The sequence below is a fragment of the Asparagus officinalis genome, chromosome 5 (assembly GCF_001876935.1).
Source record: "Asparagus officinalis chromosome 5, Aspof.V1, whole genome shotgun sequence".
Classification (NCBI taxonomy): Eukaryota; Viridiplantae; Streptophyta; class Magnoliopsida; order Asparagales; family Asparagaceae; genus Asparagus; species Asparagus officinalis.
Window position 1 is genome coordinate 131,040,940 of NC_033798.1, and position 21,900 is coordinate 131,062,839.

At 39.9% G+C, this 21,900-nt stretch overlaps 3 protein-coding genes across 6 annotated transcripts in view; all 3 read right to left on the minus strand.

Annotated features, from left to right (window-relative positions):
* LOC109842639 (trihelix transcription factor ASR3) overlaps window positions 1-1,517 on the minus strand; it is a 5,299-nt gene extending 3,782 nt beyond the window's left edge. Inside the window, exon 1 of the mRNA XM_020411488.1 lies at window positions 1,408-1,517. Coding sequence (XP_020267077.1) covers window positions 1,408-1,517 — 110 coding nt within the window. The remainder of the gene's footprint in view (window positions 1-1,407) is intronic.
* Window positions 8,841-18,097, minus strand: LOC109841411 (transcription termination factor MTERF2, chloroplastic). 4 transcript variants are annotated; one of them, XM_020410370.1, is made up of 10 exons: window positions 17,930-18,097; window positions 17,483-17,688; window positions 17,227-17,369; window positions 15,902-16,318; window positions 15,325-15,462; window positions 14,985-15,230; window positions 12,179-12,292; window positions 11,371-11,553; window positions 10,306-10,523; window positions 8,841-9,516 (listed from the first exon to the last, which is right to left on the minus strand). In XM_020410370.1, the coding sequence occupies exons 2-10, from the start codon at window positions 17,628-17,630 to the stop codon at window positions 9,171-9,173; spliced, it is 1,953 nt and encodes a 650-aa protein (XP_020265959.1). In that variant the 5' UTR covers window positions 17,631-17,688; window positions 17,930-18,097; the 3' UTR covers window positions 8,841-9,170. The 4 variants fall into 4 exon arrangements, with proteins under 4 accessions (XP_020265959.1, XP_020265958.1, XP_020265957.1 ...); XM_020410369.1 differs by having other exon boundaries at window positions 17,921-18,097; XM_020410368.1 differs by having other exon boundaries at window positions 17,762-18,097.
* LOC109842640 (cytochrome P450 CYP73A100-like) lies at window positions 19,983-21,878 on the minus strand (the record flags this gene model as incomplete). The annotated part of the gene is given in 7 exon segments (XM_020411489.1): window positions 19,983-20,285; window positions 20,287-20,355; window positions 20,357-20,402; window positions 20,405-20,458; window positions 20,461-20,498; window positions 20,500-20,901; window positions 21,070-21,878. Coding segments are annotated over 7 exon segments (1,533 nt in total), but the record flags the coding sequence as incomplete, so codon positions are not given.

Genomic DNA, 21,900 nt, shown 5'->3' on the forward strand with positions numbered 1-21,900 from the left:
AATCAATATTGAATAGGAAGACAGAGCACATTAGATGACTCTGCAAAGATATCATAAGAACATGGCGTAGACAAATTGATAGCATGCACGTTGCTCTAGAATCTATGATGACTCGTGTTCGATGGATTATTTTATGTTAACAAATAATTATGTAAATCGAAGATATGTTGCCCGATGAGTTTTAAAATGAGGGAGTCGGATAAATGCCTCCAAGCTTAATTTATTTATTGCTTGGCTTTAAGATTGTTCAACGGACGGTGAGGACTTTCACTGTATCCCGTGCATTTTTGACTTTTGGTCCTAGATGATTACACAGGGACTCAACAGTCCCATGTAAATCATTTTGCAGCTGCAAAATTTGCTCTAAACACACAGTCCCGTGTACATCGCTTTTGAGCTGCAAACTATTTAGTTTGCATACGACGGTGTATCTTGCTTCCTTGCTCGGTAACTGGAGCGTCCTACTGAGAGCTTTGTTAAGACCATACCGAGTGAATTTTGATACTACGTTAAATGACTTTTTCGGTATTTTAAAATACTTAATTTTATTTTTTAAAAAGAGTATTGTATTTTGTCTCGCGTTTTCTATAATTTTCTATGATTTAAATTTTTATTAATATATTTATTTAAAGGATTTTTTATTTATAATTTAGTTTTGTGCAAGTTAAAATTTCTAGAATTAAATTGCTTACCGTTACACCGGCTACTATTACGTTATTATTTGTAGAATAATATGTGTATTTTTAATCAGCTTATTAGTATTATTTCGATAATACGTTTGTATTAATTAATCACGTATTTTTTGTATATAATTTATTGGATTAATTTTCTATTGTTACATATTGAATCTATCGTATTAGTATACTTGTAGCGTTTTTGTATAGATAATTATCCCATAATTATCTGATTCTTACAATGTAAGTAAATATATTTTTTATAACTTATTCTTGTTTAATGTATACAATTCGAGGTATTTTTCAAACTATTTCGTATCAATATTGTATTAGTGCTCAACTGTACGTTTTTAACTTGTAGTAATTATATCGGTATTAGTTAATTTCGTCTCCAAGTATTTATGTTAAATTATTTTAACCTAAACACCCTAACCCTAATTACAATTATAATATATTGTTTTTCGTTTTCCCTCTACTGCTTCATCATCCACGCCCCTCCTTCTTTCTCCCTCTCTCTCAACCCCGCGACACCTCACACCCAGCAACACGAAACCGCCGCCCTCGCCACAGACCTACCGAACCCCAAAAACCCCCTCGTTCGACGCCTTAGAGCGCCGCGTGGATCCGCGCACCCACACGCCAAAGCCAGCGCCACCTCCAACATCCGCCACCCTTCCATCTTCCATCCACCAACCTTCTCCGCCGCCCTGCTTCGCCGCGCCCGCCAACGTACCAGCAGCCACAACCGCAACCCAGCCTCTCCGGGCCCTCCAGCAGCACCCGCCTGTTCTCCTCCGACCAGCCTCCCTGTCCGCCGCCCCCAACGAGCTCTCGCCCGGCCATCATCATTCATCCCCTTGCCTCCTCCCCGACGCCTCGAGTTAGCGCCGCCACCCTGAGAACCACGCGCAAGCAAGCCAGACTCTGCTGCAACGTCCAGTCGCGACTTCCTCCCCTGAACCCCAACTCCATTCGCCACTCTATCATTTTGTCCCCTGACTCGCCCGTGCCTCACCAGCAGCCAGCCGCATTTCGCCCTCAGCCCAAAACCGCCGCCTCTCCGGTCCAGATTCCGACATGCCTATGTCGACGTTGAGTCGTTCGACAAACCCCGAGCAAGATCCCGATCCCTTGTTTAGTTTTCGTTGGCCGGTTTAATTTATTCGTAGATCATTATGTGGCAAGATTCCGCTCTCCTGTTCGATAGTTTGATTATTTACATTTTTTGATGAATTATTTGCATAGTTTAATTGTGTCCGGATTTATCTGCGCTGGGTTGTTGCCGTGAACAATATTGATTTGACATAATGGATATGTGATAAATGACATTTCAGAATAATTATAAGGAATTAAAAGAATTAGTTCCGCCAAAGAATCATTTTTGATGGATAATTATAATAAGCTTAAAAGATAATTTATTAATGGATTTATTTAGAGAATTTTATTAATATTTACAAAGAATTTGTTTTGATAAAAGAATTATTTAGATTTTGATTAATGAGATGATATTAAAGAAATATTCTTGAATTAATACACTGGAGATGTGATTTTCTGTGCTGCAAAATATTTGTTAAATGGTAGTCGTCATCTTTACTGTTAATTAGTAGTTTAACTTCGGTATGTTATCTATGCATGTGATCACCGAATTCCTGTTCACACTGTTTATGACATTACACTTAGGTAAACTGCATTTTTATTCCATGTTGCAGATTCATGACGAAGTACATGACGTAATTAGTGTACCGTGTATGCACATTAGGGCATCTAGATCTTCGGGTGTATGTGACTGAATTACTGAGAACTTGGGCATGAGAAGTCTGCGTCCATGTGATGGTTGGGCATTGTTGATGTATCATTCCGGGCTTCGCGCTGGTGAAGTTTGGGTAGTCACCGGGGTGTCTCTGAGGGAGTTTAGTGATATGGCTGATTTGTTGATGATTATTCCGGAGTCGCGGCTGGTTGAAGTGTGTAGGTCACCGGGGTGGTCGAGGGAGTTGTGATAGTGCATTGTTGATGTATATTCCAGGCCTCGCGCCGGTGAAGTTTAGTTGTACGTCACCGGGGTGGTACGCACCCGCGTCTGAGGAGCTGAGAGATATTATGATTGTGGATGTATTCAGAGCTCGCCGCCCTTGGTTAAGTTTGTGTAGTCACCGGGGCTGAGTCTGAGGAACCAGTGATATGAGATTGTCTTGATGATTGGATGAGTGATGAGATAGTTATTAACATGACCCGATTCTTGGCCTAAATAATGATTCTTGTGAGATGTAGGCCGGTTGTACTTCTTTCCTAACATAGATCGGTGTTAATATTTAATTATACAATTCGAGACCTATGGAGTATATACAATGAGGGTTTCCTTGTTTGGATATTTTCGCTCCGACGTTACTACGGTCTCGAGTTGCTAGACTTTTTTAAGTATTAATTTCATCGTATTGTATGACCTTGTTGCTTGGTGTTATTCTGGATTGCTAGCTGGCATTGATTTCGTTAACCCGATTGACGATTAGGCATCTTGAGGTTATAGTGTTTTTGTATGGGATTGGCATCGTTGATTTTGTATTGCGATTACCAGTTGTATGTCTCTTTCGTCGTTTTCGGTTTATCGTATTCGTTTTGTCGCATTGGATTCCGTTTGTCCTTATTTTCTTTTGGGGTCGGGTTCTTGCGTGCGTCATGCACCTGACGACCACGTTTTCTCTGCTGTGTACGGTCAACTTAAGAGAAGAACAGGTTCAGCAGGAGCAGATGATTCCTCAGCAGGAGTGTCTGGTAGACGGAGCAGAAGAAGCGAGTCGAAGGCTTTCCTTTGATGATTCCACTTTACTTTTGTAGTTTCTTTCCATTCCTGCCTGAGCGGTGTATTTGTTATCTCTTCAGTATTCATTTGTTCAGATTGTATAAAGGGCATGTTTACCCGTATATCTATGCTCGGATTGTTTATTTCATGTGAATGTATATTTTCACTCTCATTCGGTCCACCACTCTACACACACGTACGCAGATGATCACGTCGACCTTTTCTCCTCTCCACTGCCACATCTTTCGACATCCTCATTGTCAACTCATTCACCACACCCTGCTCGTCTTCTGAGTTTGTCTTATTATATTCTTTGCTGATCTGTGAACGGGACTGTGACTTCGTATTGCTTTTTATATTCCAGACCCTAAGGACGTATTAGATTGAGAAGAGGCCGGCTGTCGGAGCACTTATCTCTCCTCAGTCTAATACGTCGCGGACTTGTTCACGCTTTCCCGCTATCCCGTCTATTCTTGGAAGCGGGCAGTGACAGGTTTTGTGGGTGGCCATGCAGGTCCACGCGTCCCGCATTTCTACACTAGTAAATATAGTAGGATAATTTAAAACATACTGCATATTTCATCCGTGGAGACTATCTTGAGCCCATTATTCTCTTTTCTTGATAAGTTTCGTTTTCGTCCCTAATCTTACACGGTTGAACCCGGAACTTTCACTATTCTTGTTCTCGAACTTTCCATTGTGTCTTGTTCTGCTCCTCCTGCTTAATGGATATTGTTTTCCATATCTGTCACAGAGGGTTTTATTTTAATTCGAGGACGCGAATTGGTTTTTAAGGGGGTAGTAGAATGTAATGGACCGGGAATTATTGATGTACTAGTTAAAAATTTTTCCGGTTATTTTAAATATTTAATATTACTTTGTTTTAAAAAGAAGTATTTGTATTATTTCTCGTTTCTATAATTTTCTATGATGTTATAAAATTTGATTATATATTTAAATTAAAGCATTTTGTTATGTTATAAAATTATGGTATGCAGCTTAACATTCTTCTAGAATAAATTGTTTACTGCTTACCGCGGGGACTATTACGTATTATTTTAAATAATATGTTTTTATTTTTAATACTTATTAGTATATTTCGCTATAATACTTTTAATTAATCCACGTATTTTTGTTATAGATAATTTATTGTATTATATTCTATTGCTTACATATTATCTATCGTATTAGTATAACTTGTACGGTTTTACTGTATAGATCAATTATCCATAAGTTATCTGATATTTTAAATGTAAGGTAAATAATATTTTGTTTATTATTAATATATTCTTGTTTAATTATACAATATGGGTATTTTTCAACTTATTTCGCTATCAAAGTATTGTATTAGCTGCAACATGCTATCGTTTCTAATTGTAGATAATTATTATGAATTAGTTTAATATTTTACGTACTCAAAAGTATTTTATTTAATTATTTTAACCCTAAAACCCTAAACCCTAATTCAATTATATAGTATTCATATGTTTTCGTTTTCCCTCTACTGCTTCATCATCCACGCCCTCCTTCTTCTTCTCCCTCTCTGCTTTCAACCGCCGAACCACCACCTCCACACCCGACAACCGAAACCCCCGCCGCTCCCCACCCAGACCTTCCGACCACCGCCCTCGTCGACGCCTGAGCGCCCGCCGTGCGATCCGCCTGCCCACCGCCAAAGCCCAGCGCCACCTCCAAACAGCGCGCACCTCCCATCTTCACCACACCTCTCGCCGCACCTGTTCGCCGCCGCCGCCAACGCACCAGCACCACACAGCCGACCCAGCCCTTCTCCGCCTCCCAGCAGCACACGCTGTTTCCTCCTGCCGACCAGCCTCCCCTGTCCGCCCGCCCCCACGGAGCTCTCGCCGCCATCATCATCATCCCCCTTGCCTTCCTCCCCGACGCCTTCGAGCTAGCCGCGAAACCACCTGAGCCAACCACCGCAGCCAGCCGAGGCTCTCTGCACAGCGTCGGCCGACTTCCTCCCGCTGAACCAAACTCCATTCGCACTCTCAGACGCCCCGAGCTCGCCCGTGCACCAGCAGCAGCCATCGCGCCTCAGCCCAAACCGCCGCCTCTCCGCGTCGCATCCGGACATGCCCCTGTCGGACGTTTTGAGTCGTTCGGACGACCCCGAGCAAGACTCCCGATCCTTGTTTATTTCAGTTCGGTTCTTATATTTTATTAGTAGATCATTATGTGCAATCGCTCGTCCTGACTTTCTAGTTTTGATTATTTACCATTTTTTATGAATTATTTGCACCATAGTCTTAATTGTTCTGTATTTATCTGCGTGGGTTGTTTGCGTGAACCGATATTGATTACTGAATGGAGATGTGATAAATAGACATTTTCAGATAATTATAAGGAATTAAAAGAATTAGTTCGGCAAAGAATCATTTGCGATAATTTTTAATAAAGTTAAAAGAATTTAATTTAGTAATGGATTATTAGAGATGTATAATTTTAAAAAGAATTTGTTTTGAGAAAACAGAATTATTTTAGATTTTTATAATGAGCGAGATAATTTTAAAGAAATTATTCTTGGAATTAATAACTGAGTTTTGATTTTTCGTCGTCCAAAATATTTTTAATGGTAGTTTCTCTTGTACTGTTAATAGTGTTATTACTCTCGAGTTTCGTGCCATCGTGATCAAACGATTCCGTTTCACAACCTGTATGACATTGACACTTAGCGTAACTGCTTCTCATATTCCTATGTTGAGATTCATGAGAAGTACATGACTATAGTGACATGTATGAGCCACAGTTCAGGATCTAGAATCTCTTGTGTAGTTGACACCTGGTGGATTACGAAATTGGGATGAGAATCTTGGCCATGTTGAGTCGGTTGGGATTGTTGATGTATATTCCGCGGCTCGCCGCTGGTGAAGTTTGTCGTAGTCACCGGGGTGGGTCCGAGGAGGTGATATTATTGTTGATGTCATATTCCGGGCTCGCGCTTGGTTGAACGTTTGCTGGAGTACACCCGGCCCCGGGTGGGTCGAGGGTTGTGAGATGTGATTGTTGATTAATTCCCAGGCTCGCGCCGGTGAAGTTTGTGTAGTCACCGGGGTGGGTCTGAGGAGCTGAGATATTATGATTGTGGATGTATTCCAGGCTCGCGCCGGTGAAGTTTGTGTAGTCACCGGGGTGAGTCTGAGGAACAGTGATATTGAGATTGTTGATTATTTGAGATGAGTGATGAGATAGTTAGTTACATGACCTCGATTCTTGGCTAAGTATGATTCTTGTGAGATGTAGGCCGGTTGTACTTCTTTTCATACATAGATCGGGTTAATATTTAATTATTTACAATTCGAGACATATGGTATATACATGAGGGTTTCCTTGTTTGGATTATTTCGCTCGACGTACTACGTCTCTTGTTGTAGATTTTTAAGTATTAATTCCATCTAGTTGTATGACCTTGTGACTTGTACCAGTTGTATGTTCTTTCGTCGTTTCGGTTATCGTATCGTTTTTCGCATTGGATTTTCGTTCGTTCTATTTTCTTTGTGGGGTCGGGTCTTGCCGTGCGCTATGCACCTGACGTACACCTGTTTTCTCTGGTGTACGTCAGACTTAGAGGAAGAACAGGTTCAGCTTGGAGATGCGCCAAGCCAGAGGATTCTCAGCAGGAGTGTCTTGTAGACGGAGCAGAAGAAGGAGTCGAAGTCTATTCTTTGATGATTCCACTTTACTTTTGTAGTTCTTTCCATTCCTGCCTGATCGGTGTATTTTGTATCTCTTCAGTATTCATTTGTTCAGATTTGTATAAGGGCATGTTTGACCCGTATATTATGTCTCGGATGTTATTCATTGTGATATGTATATTTTCTGTTCTGAGTTTGTCTATTATATTCTTGCTGATTGTGATCGGGGACCTGTGACTTCGTATTGTTTTTATTTCCAGACGCTTAGCGTATTAGATTGAGAAGACGGGGTCTAGCACTTATCTCTCCTCAGTCTAATACGTCGCGGGCTTGTTCACGTTCCGGTTCCCGTGTATTTTGGGAAGCGGGGCGTGACAGAGCTTAAGGATAGACGATTCTCAGGGTAGCTTGAGAATAGAAGCGTGGGAGGAGTCGTCAAAGGCGACAAAAGTGGTCAAAAGCAAGGAAAAGGTGAAAATCAAGAAGCTGGCGAAGCAGCTCTGGCCGGTCGACCGATGAAGCTATGTCGGTCGACCGAACAACCATCCCGAGTTGACCGAAAACCTGCACCTATAGGGTCCAGAAACATGTGTTCTGGACGGTCGACCAACGCACTATGGTCGGTCGACCGATGAGCCTCGACCGGTCGACCGATTAATGTATGTCGGTCGACCGACGCACTATGGTCGGTCGACCGATGAGCCTCGACCGGTCGACCGATTAATGTATGTCGGTCGACCGATGGGGTTTTCCTAGGCCAATTTGGATTCTGTTTTGAGACAAATTCTAGTTGGGTTTGAGTTGGGTATTTACCACTTTGCCACCCACGTTGTTTAACCTATAAATAGGGATTGTTTAGGATTTTTAAACATCAGATTGATAGAAAAGAGATTCTAATCAAGAGATTAGGGTTTAGAGAGAATAAAGAGATTGTTCTTTATTCTAGAGAGATTGTGAGAGAGATCTTGTAATCTTCTATTCTTCGTAATCTAGAGAAGGTATTTTCCTTCGCTAATTGAATCGTCATGTGTGTTTTGTTGTTTTCTTCTCAAACCCACATTTGATAATTCGGCGATCAAAGGTGCTCGCACGGCGATTCGTATCATTAGTACCCACTTATTATACGGGATTACTAGTCTCGTGTAATTCAAAAACCTCTTTCAACAAAATCAACCGTTTTCTGCATAGACGTGCTAACATGGACAAAACAGAAGATCTTGCCAATCCACCGCCCCCCCCCCCCCCCCCCCCCCCCCCCCCCCCACCCGCCCCCCCCCAAATAGAATCCATTTTTGCCAATATTCTTTCGAAAGTTTCCGTTCTAAAACTTTGTGCTCCTTTAAACATCTTTCCACTTTTTCCCCCTTTTTTATGGACAGAGCGACGGATGACGCAACTTAATCATGAAAGAAATGATTTCCTCCTAAATAATGAATAAGGAACAAGAGGGGGACAATATAATAAGAGTTGTTCTACAGAGACCCCAAATCATGGGACCCAATGGGGGACAGACGAGGTGACAGGCGAGGTGTCAACCCCTGAGTGCATGATCTACTGTTCATGAACAGTAGATCATGCACCCAGGGGTTGACACCTCGCCTGTCCCCCTTGGATCCCATGATTTGGGGTCCCAAGGAATTTTTCATATAATAATGTTAGCCCTTTCCGTAGAAACACAGAACAGAAAAGAATCACTAATCTAAAACAAGGAACTAGCAATGGAAAATATACAACAGACTAAGCATAGATGTATAAACCAAAGTATCAACATTTTCCTTCTTCGAATCACAAACTCTCACCTTTATAATTGTGTATGTAAATATCATTTTCCTTCTTCGAATCACAAACTCTACCGCTTTGTACGTATGCTCTCCAACCACTTTGGAGCACTTGACCACATAGATATACTCCACAACAATTACCAAACCCCCGGTGTCTCACGGTTACAATTTTCTGGAACTTGACTCCACCATTAGCTGAACGAATCTGTACAGATTTTTTACTACCCTTTGAATTGTCAACGAAACGATGCCAAACTCATTACTCTCTCAATAATTCGCCAGCGTCAGATGAATAAAAAGGCACCACAAGATCGTATTGTTCTGCAAACTTCTCGTCATTCTTCGCCAGCATATCTCTCAAACTACAGTCAATACTTCTGCTTTTAAGCACCAGGAACCTGCATTTTATCTTCTTATTAAGAGAATAGCTGAAATACCTAGGATATTCCACAACTTCCTTAAGTGGCTTTTGCATGACCCCTGTCAAGAACTCGATCTTAGGTTTTAAAACCACATCAACACTATAGCCAAGCAAAGGAGAAAATTTGAAAACCATGGAGCATACGTCCATCTTGGAGAACCCAGTTTCTATTAGGTATCTCATCCTGCAAGCCACGAGAACACCTTTATTACCAAAATTGGCAAAAGCGAAGGAGTTAAAGCATGTAGACCACAATGGGAGAAAGATCCGCCATCCCTTTCTAAAGTCAGAACAATACTAAATCTAAAATTGTGTAGACAAAAGAATATGAACTCTCTATCATACAGTAGCTTTCTTGTGCCTAGAAAGCCAAAACAGCAAAAACATAAAACAAACCCATATAAACCCAGCAAAGCTTAACAAAATGACAGAGATTTTTCAAATTCACAGTAAACAAGCTCCAATACTTTAAAGCTAAACCACGTGAAAGTCGGCAGCCAAACGACCTGCATGCCTCGATGTCCAAAAGACCTGCCACTGGATTTAATAGCACGAAGTGGCTAGAAGATTGTATTGCTGTGGCCGTCAAGTGTAACAAATAAATGCCAGCTTTTGGCCAGAATTTTCTGCTTCCTATTAAAAATTGGAATTTTCGGGCATACAAACCTAATTACAAGTTTAACCCCATAAAATTTATTAAAGAATGAAGAAAGTCTACTTGGTGCACTAACGATCTTACCAAAAATCCTGTATTGGGAGCACCATGTTCTGCATTTGGGCACAAGAAGGTATATGATCCGATCTTTCCACAAAAAACTTGGCCTCATATGCAGAATAAGCAGGAAAGAGTCGTGCATGGAGTAAAGTAATATGACTAATTCCACATTTGAAACTAAAACTTCAAGGAAAATAACGTAAATGCTGTTTATTACAGAAACGTTAGAGGACTTCATAAGCATGACACTTTTTATACCTTGGACGTAAAGTTTGATGGATGTCTAACAGAAGAAGCTCGGGATACTTTCGAATAACACGAGGAAGTTGACCTCTCAAGATGCCAAAATCTGTGAGGAATTGTACTTTCCTTCTGAGAGTATTGTCGACATTAGCAGAAAATATCTCTGGGCAGCGACATAATATTCTCCCTATGGTTCTGCCATCAAAACCAATTTCTTTCATAAATGAAACCACCTACAAAGGAATGGGAGAAGTATCAGGAGACTACAACACAATTTAATAGTGTGCAGAGAGATATGCAAGACTGTCAAGCATCCAATACAGTTTAACATGTCAAAATCAATGTCTTTCTTAAATGAAACCACATACAACAAATGGAAAAACCAGAAGAATGTAACTCAATTTAATAGCGTGCGGAGATACAAGTTGGCAAAGCATCCAATACAGTTCGACATGTTAATCATCACTGAACCTCCTAAATTGGAAAGCATAGTTTCTCACTTCTGTTCTTAAATGATCAAATAAAAAACATACTTAGTCTTATGTATACAAAACCAATTTAGACTGCCTGATATTTTTGTAGGTATATAATGAAAAGACTGAAGGGAGTTTTTGTAACATTTCAAGGACCCATCAAAATTTCTCAATTTATCATAGAACACATGACGTCAAGCGACATTAAGTCAAATTTTGATACACGAAACTTTTTGCAGGTCTGCATCTATAAGAAATACAATGCAGGGTAGTTGCAAGGGACAAATCTACCTTATTGGTAACGTGTTTGAAAGCAAAACAGCTTTACAGCATAAACCTTACCATATATCTTCAAGCTTTCAGCAACTCCGGAAATCATATTAGAACTACCAATGCTATTTGTTTGTTAAGTATGCGGTGGCAGTACTTGTTATTTGCAAGAAAAATACCAACAACTGACAGTATAGAATTCCTCCATAAAGCGACAGTGATATTGGAGATATGACTCAAGGGAAAATTCTTATATATTTACAATTTTGTGAAGAAAAAAATAAAATAAGCTATAATCAGAAAGCACCTAACATATTTCTGTCAAAAGTTTACCCACCTCAAGCAACTCACTGGGCTTTTTCAGCAGTAACTGCGGGCTTGAAGTGATAACTGGGATGAGCATCTTTCCCTTAACTCCCAACGCATCAATCTGGTCCAAAATTGGTTCCATCTTGTGGGTTGCACACCCCAACAGATGGGGCCAACTTTTGATTGCAATGTCCATGCTAGATTTCGGAACCTAAAATGATTAATGCTGAGTTTAAAGACTGTACCAGAACCCAATATAGAAATATAACGTTAACAAGATGAGTATCAGAAGGACAAACACGTCCGGATAATACGAAAGAAAGACAATTTAGTTATCAAAAGAAGAAAGAATACTATAATACTAACTAAATAACCACACTCAATAGAGAACAGCTAGATTTAATTGTGATGATTGATTGATATGTGTAGACAGCGCTCGTGATGATATAAATAGCTCTCCACCCATTTCGAAATATAAATAACAAAATGGAAATCACAGACTAATGAACAGCAAGCATAAAGAAAAAATGTGAATAAAATCATGAAAGCAACAGACAGCAGACTAGGAAAAGAGATACCATTACACATGTATCAACTAGCCACATGATAGGTTTTGAATGGCCAAACATATCCACTGACAAACTCCAGTGTGCATACGATGATGTATCTGCTGTGTAATCTTTAGTTTCTTATGTAAATAAAAATGGACTTTCAGCCTAACCCTAAAAAAAGAATTCAACAAAGTTTTGGGGATTGAGAAAGTTATCAAATGACCACACAAATATAGTTTGATTATTCATATGCTCAATCCAAAATGACACTTAAGTTGATCATACCTTCTTATCATGAAAGAATTTAAGTATCTTATCGTAGTTGTCTTGAATGCTGCTTGAAAGGATCCATGGGTATTTGAACAGCATTCTGCCAATATCTCTGCTGTTCACACCTGCCTGAAGCAGCATATATGAGAAAAATGATGTGCCTGAAGAAAGCTCACAGAATTATCAAATAAACTACACTCCCTCCACTAAAGGAAGCAGAAAATGTATAATAAAGAAACCAATCATCAGAAAAAATAGCCAAAGGAGATTGAAGAAGCAAAAGCAATAATATTGATGAACAGGAACTTTATATTAATTTTAGGAAAAACAATTACTGTGCTTTCAGTTTTACAGTTTAGTTCTTAAGAATCCCAGAAACTAAGAAATAACCATTTTGAAGCTTTTAAGCCTGCCTTAATATGGTCCAAAATACTCAGAAAATTCGTAAATGGTACATATGAGTTTTCGCACACCATTGATGCCTTTGCTTTTTCTGCTGAGCGAAAGTACCCTTACATGTTTAACAATTCTCCAAGCACATGTGTGCTCGTGCGCACACACGCACACACTATAACTAAAGGGTTTACCACTGTAGAATGTATTTTCATTACTACTGTAGAATGTCTTCTCATTACTGTAGTGTGCCATTCTAATATTATATAAAGTACATAATAGTATACTGAAACAAAAAGGCAGTGTGGCTCAATTATACAATTGCCCAATTAAAAGGTGAACTCGGCTGATGGTCATGATTTCGATTCAGCACAATGTCATTCTTTTTTCCTTTCCAATTTATTAAATCCTCAAATCATTGAAAGTGCTATTAGGCCCTCCAATTCTTAAGTTATTTTGAATTTAATCTCTTCGATTAACAATCACAAAAAATCACTGAAACGTCCCTCAATCCCTAATTCAATGAAATTGGTCCCTCAAATCATTGAAATTGCTATTAGGTCCTCTAATTTTAAGTTATTTTGAAATTAATCCCTTCAATCGAGAGTAGAAATAGAAATTAGAGGGAAATTAATCTGTCAAATCCTTAATATTTATATTAGGTATTTACATTAGGTTACTAATACATTTAAATTTAGTCTCTCTAATTAATGTTTCTGCGCTTCATTGGAACGTCTGATTTCTAATAACATAATAACTAGGGAACATAATAGCAATTTTAATGACTTGAGGAACTAATTTCAGAATAATGTAGGAATTGAGGGACTTAATAATAATTTCAATGATTTGAAGGACTAATTTCAAAGTATGAAAGATTGAAGGAACTAATATTGAAAATAGGGAACATAATAGCAATTTTAATGATTTGAGGAACTAATTTTAGAATAATGTAGGAATTGAGGGACTTAATAATAATTTCAATGATTTGAAGGACTAATTTCAAAATATGAAAGATTGAAGGAACTAATATTGAAAATACCCTTTCTTTAAACCACTCACTTCAAAAGATTTTAACTATAAGCCCAAAAAGTTTTACCTCATTTGTTCTAAAGTCACTTTTTGAACCATCAAAATATCTCGCCTAAAGTTTTTACCCATGGAGTTATAAACTTACACAATAATCACTTTGTTATCCAATAAACTCAATAGTTGTTAACCCCCCAACCCCCCAACCCCCAACAAAAAAAATCGGTTTTTAAACTCAACTACTTCTAAAATTACTTTTACACCCAAAAAACTTCAATAAATTACTTTCGAACTCACTTTGTATGAAAGTTGCTATACTATTTGAGTTGCTATGTTTTGGTGTAATTTTGTAATATTTTTATGCTTACATATAACATTTAAACCATTGTCTTTTTTATAAAACTAATGTTACGGCTTTTTTGCCTACAAACCCAAAGTTTTCCTCTCATTTATCTGTGAAACTACCTGCCTTCAAACTAGGATTTTTGCCTATAAAATCCAAGGCTTCTACTACTATTTGTTCTTAAATCCATCACTTCCAAAATCACTCTTAGACCCAATATTTCAGTGAATTAGTTTTGAATACACTTTAATATTTCAACAGTATAATATGTAAGTTGTCTTTTGATGTAAATTTTAACTCATATGTTTAACTCGTTTCACACTAATGCTGCAGCAACGCATTAATTTTGTTCCATTTTTCTACGTTTCTCATGTTTAACACTAAGCTGATATGTCTGCTTTTTTTTAATGTGATGTTGTTATCATATATCAATATTATAGGACATACCAGAACATTTTTAGGATGCAACACTTCACATGGAGACACAAGAAATATTGCAGTTTCTTATTGCATGTAACGGATCTATATCTTATAGCTTGATGTTTTATGTCTTAAATGCGTAGATATTCTATAAAAGCAGCATGTCTGTCACGTAAATATCAATACGTTTGTTTGCTTCCATATTATCCGGTTTATGCGAAAAGGCTGGTTCCATGATTTCATGATAATTCATGTTTTCATATAGTAATGGTTGAAATATCCAAATGGAAAAAAGCGGTCATTATGAATTTTATTCTGAGAACTACTTATGTTCATACATTGAAAAAGGTATTATGAGATATTTGAAGTTTTTAACTCTTATGTGTTATAAGTCATGTAAAGTTACTCGGATGTGTAAGGACAAATATGTCGTACTACGTGCCATGCCACAACGAAACTTAAGGGTCATGCCCTGAAATGTCATTGACAATCTTAATCATGGATTTTACGTGACTCTTCCTAACACATGCAACTACTAGGATGTCTAACCACATCTATCAGAAAGTGAAACGCACAGTTACTTTAATATTATACTTAAATAAAGTATAAACAGTGCATGTATGTATTGAATGTGGGTACCTTTTCCAGGGCACATATTCTAGGTTTAATATCTTTGTCGACATCATAGAGAAGAATTGGAGGAAACAACAAAAATACAACCCTGGCACTTTCTTCAGGAACTCCAGTTTGTTCAAGAAAATGAACTAGTGGCTTAAAGTGATTTTCAACCGAAAGAAGAAGCAGTTCCCGAAATGATTCAATTAGATGGGAAAAGCAGGCATCTCCGTGACCCAAGATGTTCAGCCCTCCATGTTTTGCCTCCAGCTGTAACACAAAAGAAGTATGAACTGACTATGAATATGGAGTATAATGAATACAAAGAAAGAAAGAAGAGAAAAATGAAATCAAAATGTCTCACTTTTTCAAAAAACGATAAAGTTCTCTGAATATCATCATCAGAAGATATTGATAGATGCTTCATCATGCGTCGAGCATTTCTTCCGAGGAGTTCCTTATGGCTTCTGCTAGAAAATAACATATCCTTTAAAAATCTAACCTGCAAAGTCAAACTCGTTGATGAACTTTTTGAACTTTCATGTCATGGAGGAACTATTTGAAGTAGGAAGAAGTAATGTAGTAATGTGAAGGCAGAGATCAAAAGTGCACTCGTTAAAGGAAGATGATCATAATAGTACATATTTACATAGGATTGCTAATGGGACGAGATAGCCACTTATAAAATTCAGTTAGAGTATGATATCTTGCAACCCAGAGAGGAAAGGATTGCTGGTAGCGTAGAGATACATTTTAATGAAGGTGACATTAGATAAGTTATGTTGCATATGTAAGGATGTCTTGGGGCAGTTATCTTCTAAGAAACAACATACAGAGACTCACAATTGATATCTCAAATCATGCTTCACACAATCCTAACTTTAAGGTTGATTCTAGATTCAAAGCTCCAAATACTAGAAGGTTGAATTGTGCTTTTTTACCTTAGCGATGAGATCGGGAAGCCTCTGAGAAGAAAGAGACCTGGCAAGAAAAGCAGCAGAGGAGAGTTTGAGGCCAATACTCTCGAGAAAAGGGAGTAGGATCCCAGCATCTCCTTTGCTCTTGGCCATGTAGTAAATCTTTCTCTTAAACCCAACAACAGGATCTTCTTCTTCTCCTATCTTTTCAATCCCACCATCCCAACAGCTCCATAGAGAGTGCTCATCCAGCTCTCTAACATTATCAACGAGAGATTTGACGTACTTGGGCGAACTGGAGGCGATGTCGAAGGAATCCTCTTCTGAGACTCCGTACTCTTGCAGCATCTGGAACACTGCATCTCGAGCTTCTTCTTCTTGGGGTAAATCATTTTGGAGGGAGGAACAACAACGCATTCTTGGACGTTTGTCCAAGGGATTCTAGATAAAATAAAAAAGAGGGACATACTTGAGTGCAACAGTATTAAATCTATAGGCTAACAAAGCAAAAGAGCACAACTTTTCCAACAATGGATGTAATATTTAACAAAGAAGACAACAAAGCTTTCCTTTTATTTTCCTTAAGAGGCAAGGGTAGAACAACAAACACTCAAGCCTAAACTGCATTGTTAACACGAGCATTCATGTGATATTGACATAAGATGGTCATTGACTAGACTAGTAGTATGCTGAATAGAAGCCAGATCCTTCTAGATGCATATAGGGTACAAACTAGTCATTACTTACTGCTAGAAACCTAGCTTTTTATAAAGATAACGGCATGATCGCAGAGGGCACGCAAATAATCGAAGTCATTTTCTGCACAAGCTACAACAATCAAGCTCACCATTAAAGGTTAATCCTTGTCAACAAGTTACCTCCCTGTTGTCTCCAAGCACTTAAACTGGCACATGGATATTACTTCCTCGTAGAACTGTACTTGATCACGAGACTGAAGTAGAATGCATAATTAAGTAGTCTTAATCTTATATACATGGTTCTCCATGAAGGAAGGGTTACACATTGATCTAGATAGGCAGAAGATGGAAGCCATAGCTAAAAGGAAAACGAGAAAGATTTCACAAACTAAATTGAGCTAAGAAACCATCGAAGATATAGAGCAAGACACGTTGGTCACTCGTAGCCTAACTAACTAAGATATTACAGATGCTCCCTCTTTTTGAACAAAATAAAAAATAAAAAAATCACCGATGGCTAACTAAGATTGCAGAATTCCTGATTTGTGTCATTTCTAGCGAGTAAGAAACTACTGGTAGAACAAATACATTATCCCACTCAACGAAAAACCCCAAAAGTAATTCCACATAATTGGAAATGGAGTGCATTACAGGAAAAGAAAACACCGGCATTGCGGAAAACAAAGAGTAAACGCAAGCAGGCTTCCTCTGCTTCTTCGTCTTGGTCATCGCCAGGACAACCGAGAGGCCCTCACCTGCTGGCTGGATGCTTACGGTCTTCTTACTCGTCAATCCTAAAGTCACGCAGCATTACACAAAGCCCATAAATATGCTGAATTTGTAATGAAAGGTATAAACAAGAAATTGAGGCCCAAATTTTTATTTTTTATTTTTATTTTTATTTTACCAGAGTGCTTGAAGGAGTGAACAGCGCACAAGTTGCTCTTTTCCTTGCTGAACTGAACCTTGGCAGTGCTGCCCCCAAATTGCTTAACCAAAAAAGCATTGTTCTTCTTGGCAACCTCCCAAATTAAATCACCACAGACTGAAGCCATGTCTACATTAACAAAGGTCTCTTCTTCTTCTTTTTTTCTCGCGGAAAAAATTCTAAACCTTCAAAAGATACAAAGGACGATGTTAAAAAATTAAGACGATAAAGAAAATATCATAATAAGCGGGAGATTACAAATCCTAAATTTAATCGAATGCAACGGCGACGACGACGATAAAAAAAAAATCAGCGTCGGTAGATTCGATTGCCAAGGTTTTATAAATGGTGGCGGAGTTCTAGAAACCCCTGCACTCTCTTATTCGAACGCACAACACAAGATGAGAGAAGAGAAACCCTGATGACCGCGAGATGTTGTTTGGAAGCGAGATCCTCGTCGTCAGATCCGATCCGATCAGAACGAGTCGTGTGGGCTGCTATGTCGGAGACGCGGCGGCGGTTTTGTGAACTGGGGCCCTGAAACACGAGGGAACAGAAGCCCTAAACCTTCCGTTTTCGCGTTTATGGGCCTGCCTAGACTCTGGACTTTACTAAAACGGGCCTATACAATTAACTTTATACTAGTGGTGGCCCAGCCTACATTGACGTTGAACGCGGGGGGTGGGGGGGGGGGGGGGGGGGGGTGTTTAAAAAAGTTTTGCGATGAATGAAATTAATAAGCGCAAATTATATTTATGACCATAAAAAGAAAGTATATTCATGAAAAATAAATTTTAAAACATAAATAAATAGTTAAATAATCAACCAAATTGAATATGCATTTGGTTAAATTCTATTCATCTGTAAGATGAGTACTAAAAATCATTCGCTGAGTATTAAAAGAACTACGGATCGATCGAATACCTTGACGAATATTAACCTAACTGTTTATTAATTATTTGGTTCACTTTCCATCCATGCCCTTGACCCAACTTCTAAGATAAAAAAAAAAGCCTATTTACAACCGCTACCTTAGCAAAGAGAAAACATCTTTTTCCATCCCCAATCTATCCTCACCATGGACTTCCATCTCTCTTTTCTCTCATGTACTCATGAATAACTTTCCATCACTCTCATCCTTCTCCTTAACTTCTTAATTCTTTTTCTCATGAACCCATAAATAATTTCTCCTCCTCCTCCTCCTCAATCATTACCTCTTTCACCACCACCTCCTCCTCCTCAATAATTTCTCTTCCTCAACTATTGCGGCATTGCTCAAGGACTGTCTCTTTTAGCTAAAACGGTTATCCCCTAAAGTCACGTCAAAGTTAACACTTGACAATTACAGTTAACATCTAAACTTTACATTTAACACTTAACATTTGAAGTTAACATGTGAGGTCTAAATTTAACATAGGAATTCTAAAGTTAAACAACTAATAGTTATATATAACATTTGAGGTCTAAAGTTAAGACGTGATAAAGTGGATGCATAACAATTTCAAAGTTTTTATATTAAGTTCTAAAGTCAAATGTTTAATTTAGACTTCACATGTTAACTATAATCACTAGAAGTTAATTTTAGTTGTCACGTGTTAACTTTAATTGTTAGATAATAATTTTAAAACTTAGATGTTTACTCTAATTGTTAGAAATTGACCTATCTCTTATAAAGCCTCTCTAAAGCTCTCACCTTTCTCCTTAAGATCTCAGATCTGAAAACTCTTTAGCCTCCGCCAAAAAACCCTCTATTTTTCCTGGGCAGCCGAAAAACAAAGCCCTTGTATTTTCCCCTTTCTCTGCGTTTTTCCCCTGCGCAAAAAATCTAGCCGACATGTTCATATTTATAGTTGAGAACATGTGGGTGGGCCTTCTCTTGGTGTGCCTGCTTAGGTTCGTTCACGGTTACATTTTGTATATATATTTTTTTAACCCCTTGATTTAACGATCGAATACCCTTCTGCAATTTTAGCGATAATAATAAAGCTTCTGCGAATTGGTTCGGGTTTTTTTTTTTTTTTTTTTTTTTTTTTTTTTTTGGGGGGGGGTGGGTTTTTTTTTTTTTTTTTTTTTTTTTTTATGTTTGAAGAAACTGGATTCAAGCTGGGGACACTGCGATTGGAAATTAATATATACACGAGACGAGAAAGGTTTCGCTTCTTCATAATATGATATACGTCGTGAGTAAAAAAATGGGTTTCGTTTCTCCGTCAACCGAAGTTTGGCGAGGCTCCCTAGCTCTCTCGTGCGGCCCTCTCGCTTAGTTGGTTGTTTCCTTGCATTTCCTCGTCAATTAATTTGTTTGATCATCATGCGTCTTTTCTGGCTGTGATCGATCATCCTTTCTCATTTATGTTGGGTTAAACCGTAAATTGGACTATATATAGAAAGGCACGGCATATATATGGAAGGATGATCGATAAACTCTGTGTCTCATGATCTGTTAATTTATTCTTTAATTACTAGTTCGTGACTAAAATAAGTATACACTTGCATGCCTGTATATCATTCCGACGAAATACGTCAGCAAATTACATAAAAAAAGAAGAATTAATGATCTCTAATTCAGAACCGCGGTCCGCAGTCCTCGTTTATTTAGCACTCATGCACTTATTGAAAAATTCGCAGGGCGCCTCAGCTAGCGTTTCCGGTTCCGCTCGCTCTCAGCTAGCTGTCGATGGGGTGGAATGCGACCACCGAATGCCGGGCGATGTGCAAGCTGAACTGACCTCCTTTCTCCGTCACGTCCACCCTGTCCGCTCCCGCGGTGCTCATCTCGAACTGTCACCAGCTGGGCGATGACGAGCCCCAGTATCGGGAGTGCGTATTATCCCGGGCAGCTCCTCTTCCTCGCCGAACGGCAAGAACCTGAAGGCCACGTCCTTCCCTCCACAGACGCGTCCACCTTCGCCTCCTCCTCCGAGAACCTCTCCGGCCTGAACTCCTCCGGCCTGTCCACCACTCAGGGTTGTTCGCCAGCCACCAGGCTTCCACACCCGGACTCCCTGGGTATCGAGTACTCCCCGAGCTTTGCCTCCTCCAGGTTCATGTGGGGCACCAACAAGGGTATAGGCGTGTGGAGCCGCAGCGTCTCCTTCACTACCGCCTGAAGGTACGGGAGCTGGGCCAGGTTTGCCTCGGTTACAACCGGTCGTCCTTCGCGCCCCAGGACGTCGAAGACCTCCTGTCGGAGTTTGCCCTGGACCCTCGGATGGTTCACAAGTTCGGCGATGGCCCACTCCATGGACCATAACGTAGTCTCTATGGCCGCGACGTTGATGTTCTCCACTATGTAGAGGACGTTTTCGGAGCTGATCTCCCCGTTCTTCTCGGCTTCCAGGATGTGGTCTATGGCGCACCGGAGCTTTTGTCTGTCATCATTTGAGGCCATCACCTTCCTGTTATACATAAATTAAAACACAGGTATAGATGATTAGTTACACCTGCAGCCGGCCGGTAACAATTAAGATTTTTTTGATCAATTGGTTCTGATTAATTCTCTGGCGATTGATTAGTTTCTAATTTCGATCAATGTGAATTAAGGAATGATATATATATATGTACACCTTCTATGCTCGACGTAATGGCCGTTGAAGAAAGCCAGCCTCCTGCTCTGCAAATCCCTGCACTTGTTGAGGTAGCCCCTGAGGAAGGGTCTGAGGATGGGGATGAAGTCGCCGTAGTTGTAGTCGAAGCTCTGAGCCAAGCGGCTCCTCTCCGAGTTGAACTTGGTGGCCTGCTGAAACAAGGGATCGGACTGGGACTCAAACCTGGCATCGAACATCATACCATACATGATGTTGTAGAGCATGAGCTGCAGCCTCTTCCTGATGACCATTCCTTTCTCGGCCTGCTCAGGATCACCGAAGAGGTCCCTGACGACCAAGTCCATCTCCTGTTCCCACATGGGGCTGTACTGGTTGACAACCCTGTTGGTGAAGAAGGGGAGGGTCATGATGCGCCTCATCTTGCGCCAGTGATCGCCGTACACGGTGAAGACCATGTCCTGGCCGTTGCCGGTGAAGATGTCGAACACCACGTTTCGTGGCCTGGACCCAAACTCCACACCCTGGGTGTGCAGAACCTGGGTGGCCAGCTTGGGGTCGGAGACAACAACCAGGTTGCGGGAGCCGAGCTTGAGGAGGAACACGGGGCCGTGGGTGCGGGAGAGCTGGGCTAGGTAGCGGTGGTTGAGGTCATTGCCCACCTGCAGCCAGTTGCCGAACACCGGGAAGGAAATGGGGCCAGGTGGGGTGTTGGAATTGGAAATATTGGAGCCGTTGCTGCGTCGGAGGAGGAGGAGGAGGAGGGGGAGAGAAAACGCGAGGATGATCGCGATGACGAGGGAAGAAGTAGTAACGATGCTGGTAGCGTGAGGAGGAGGTAGGGAGGCGAAC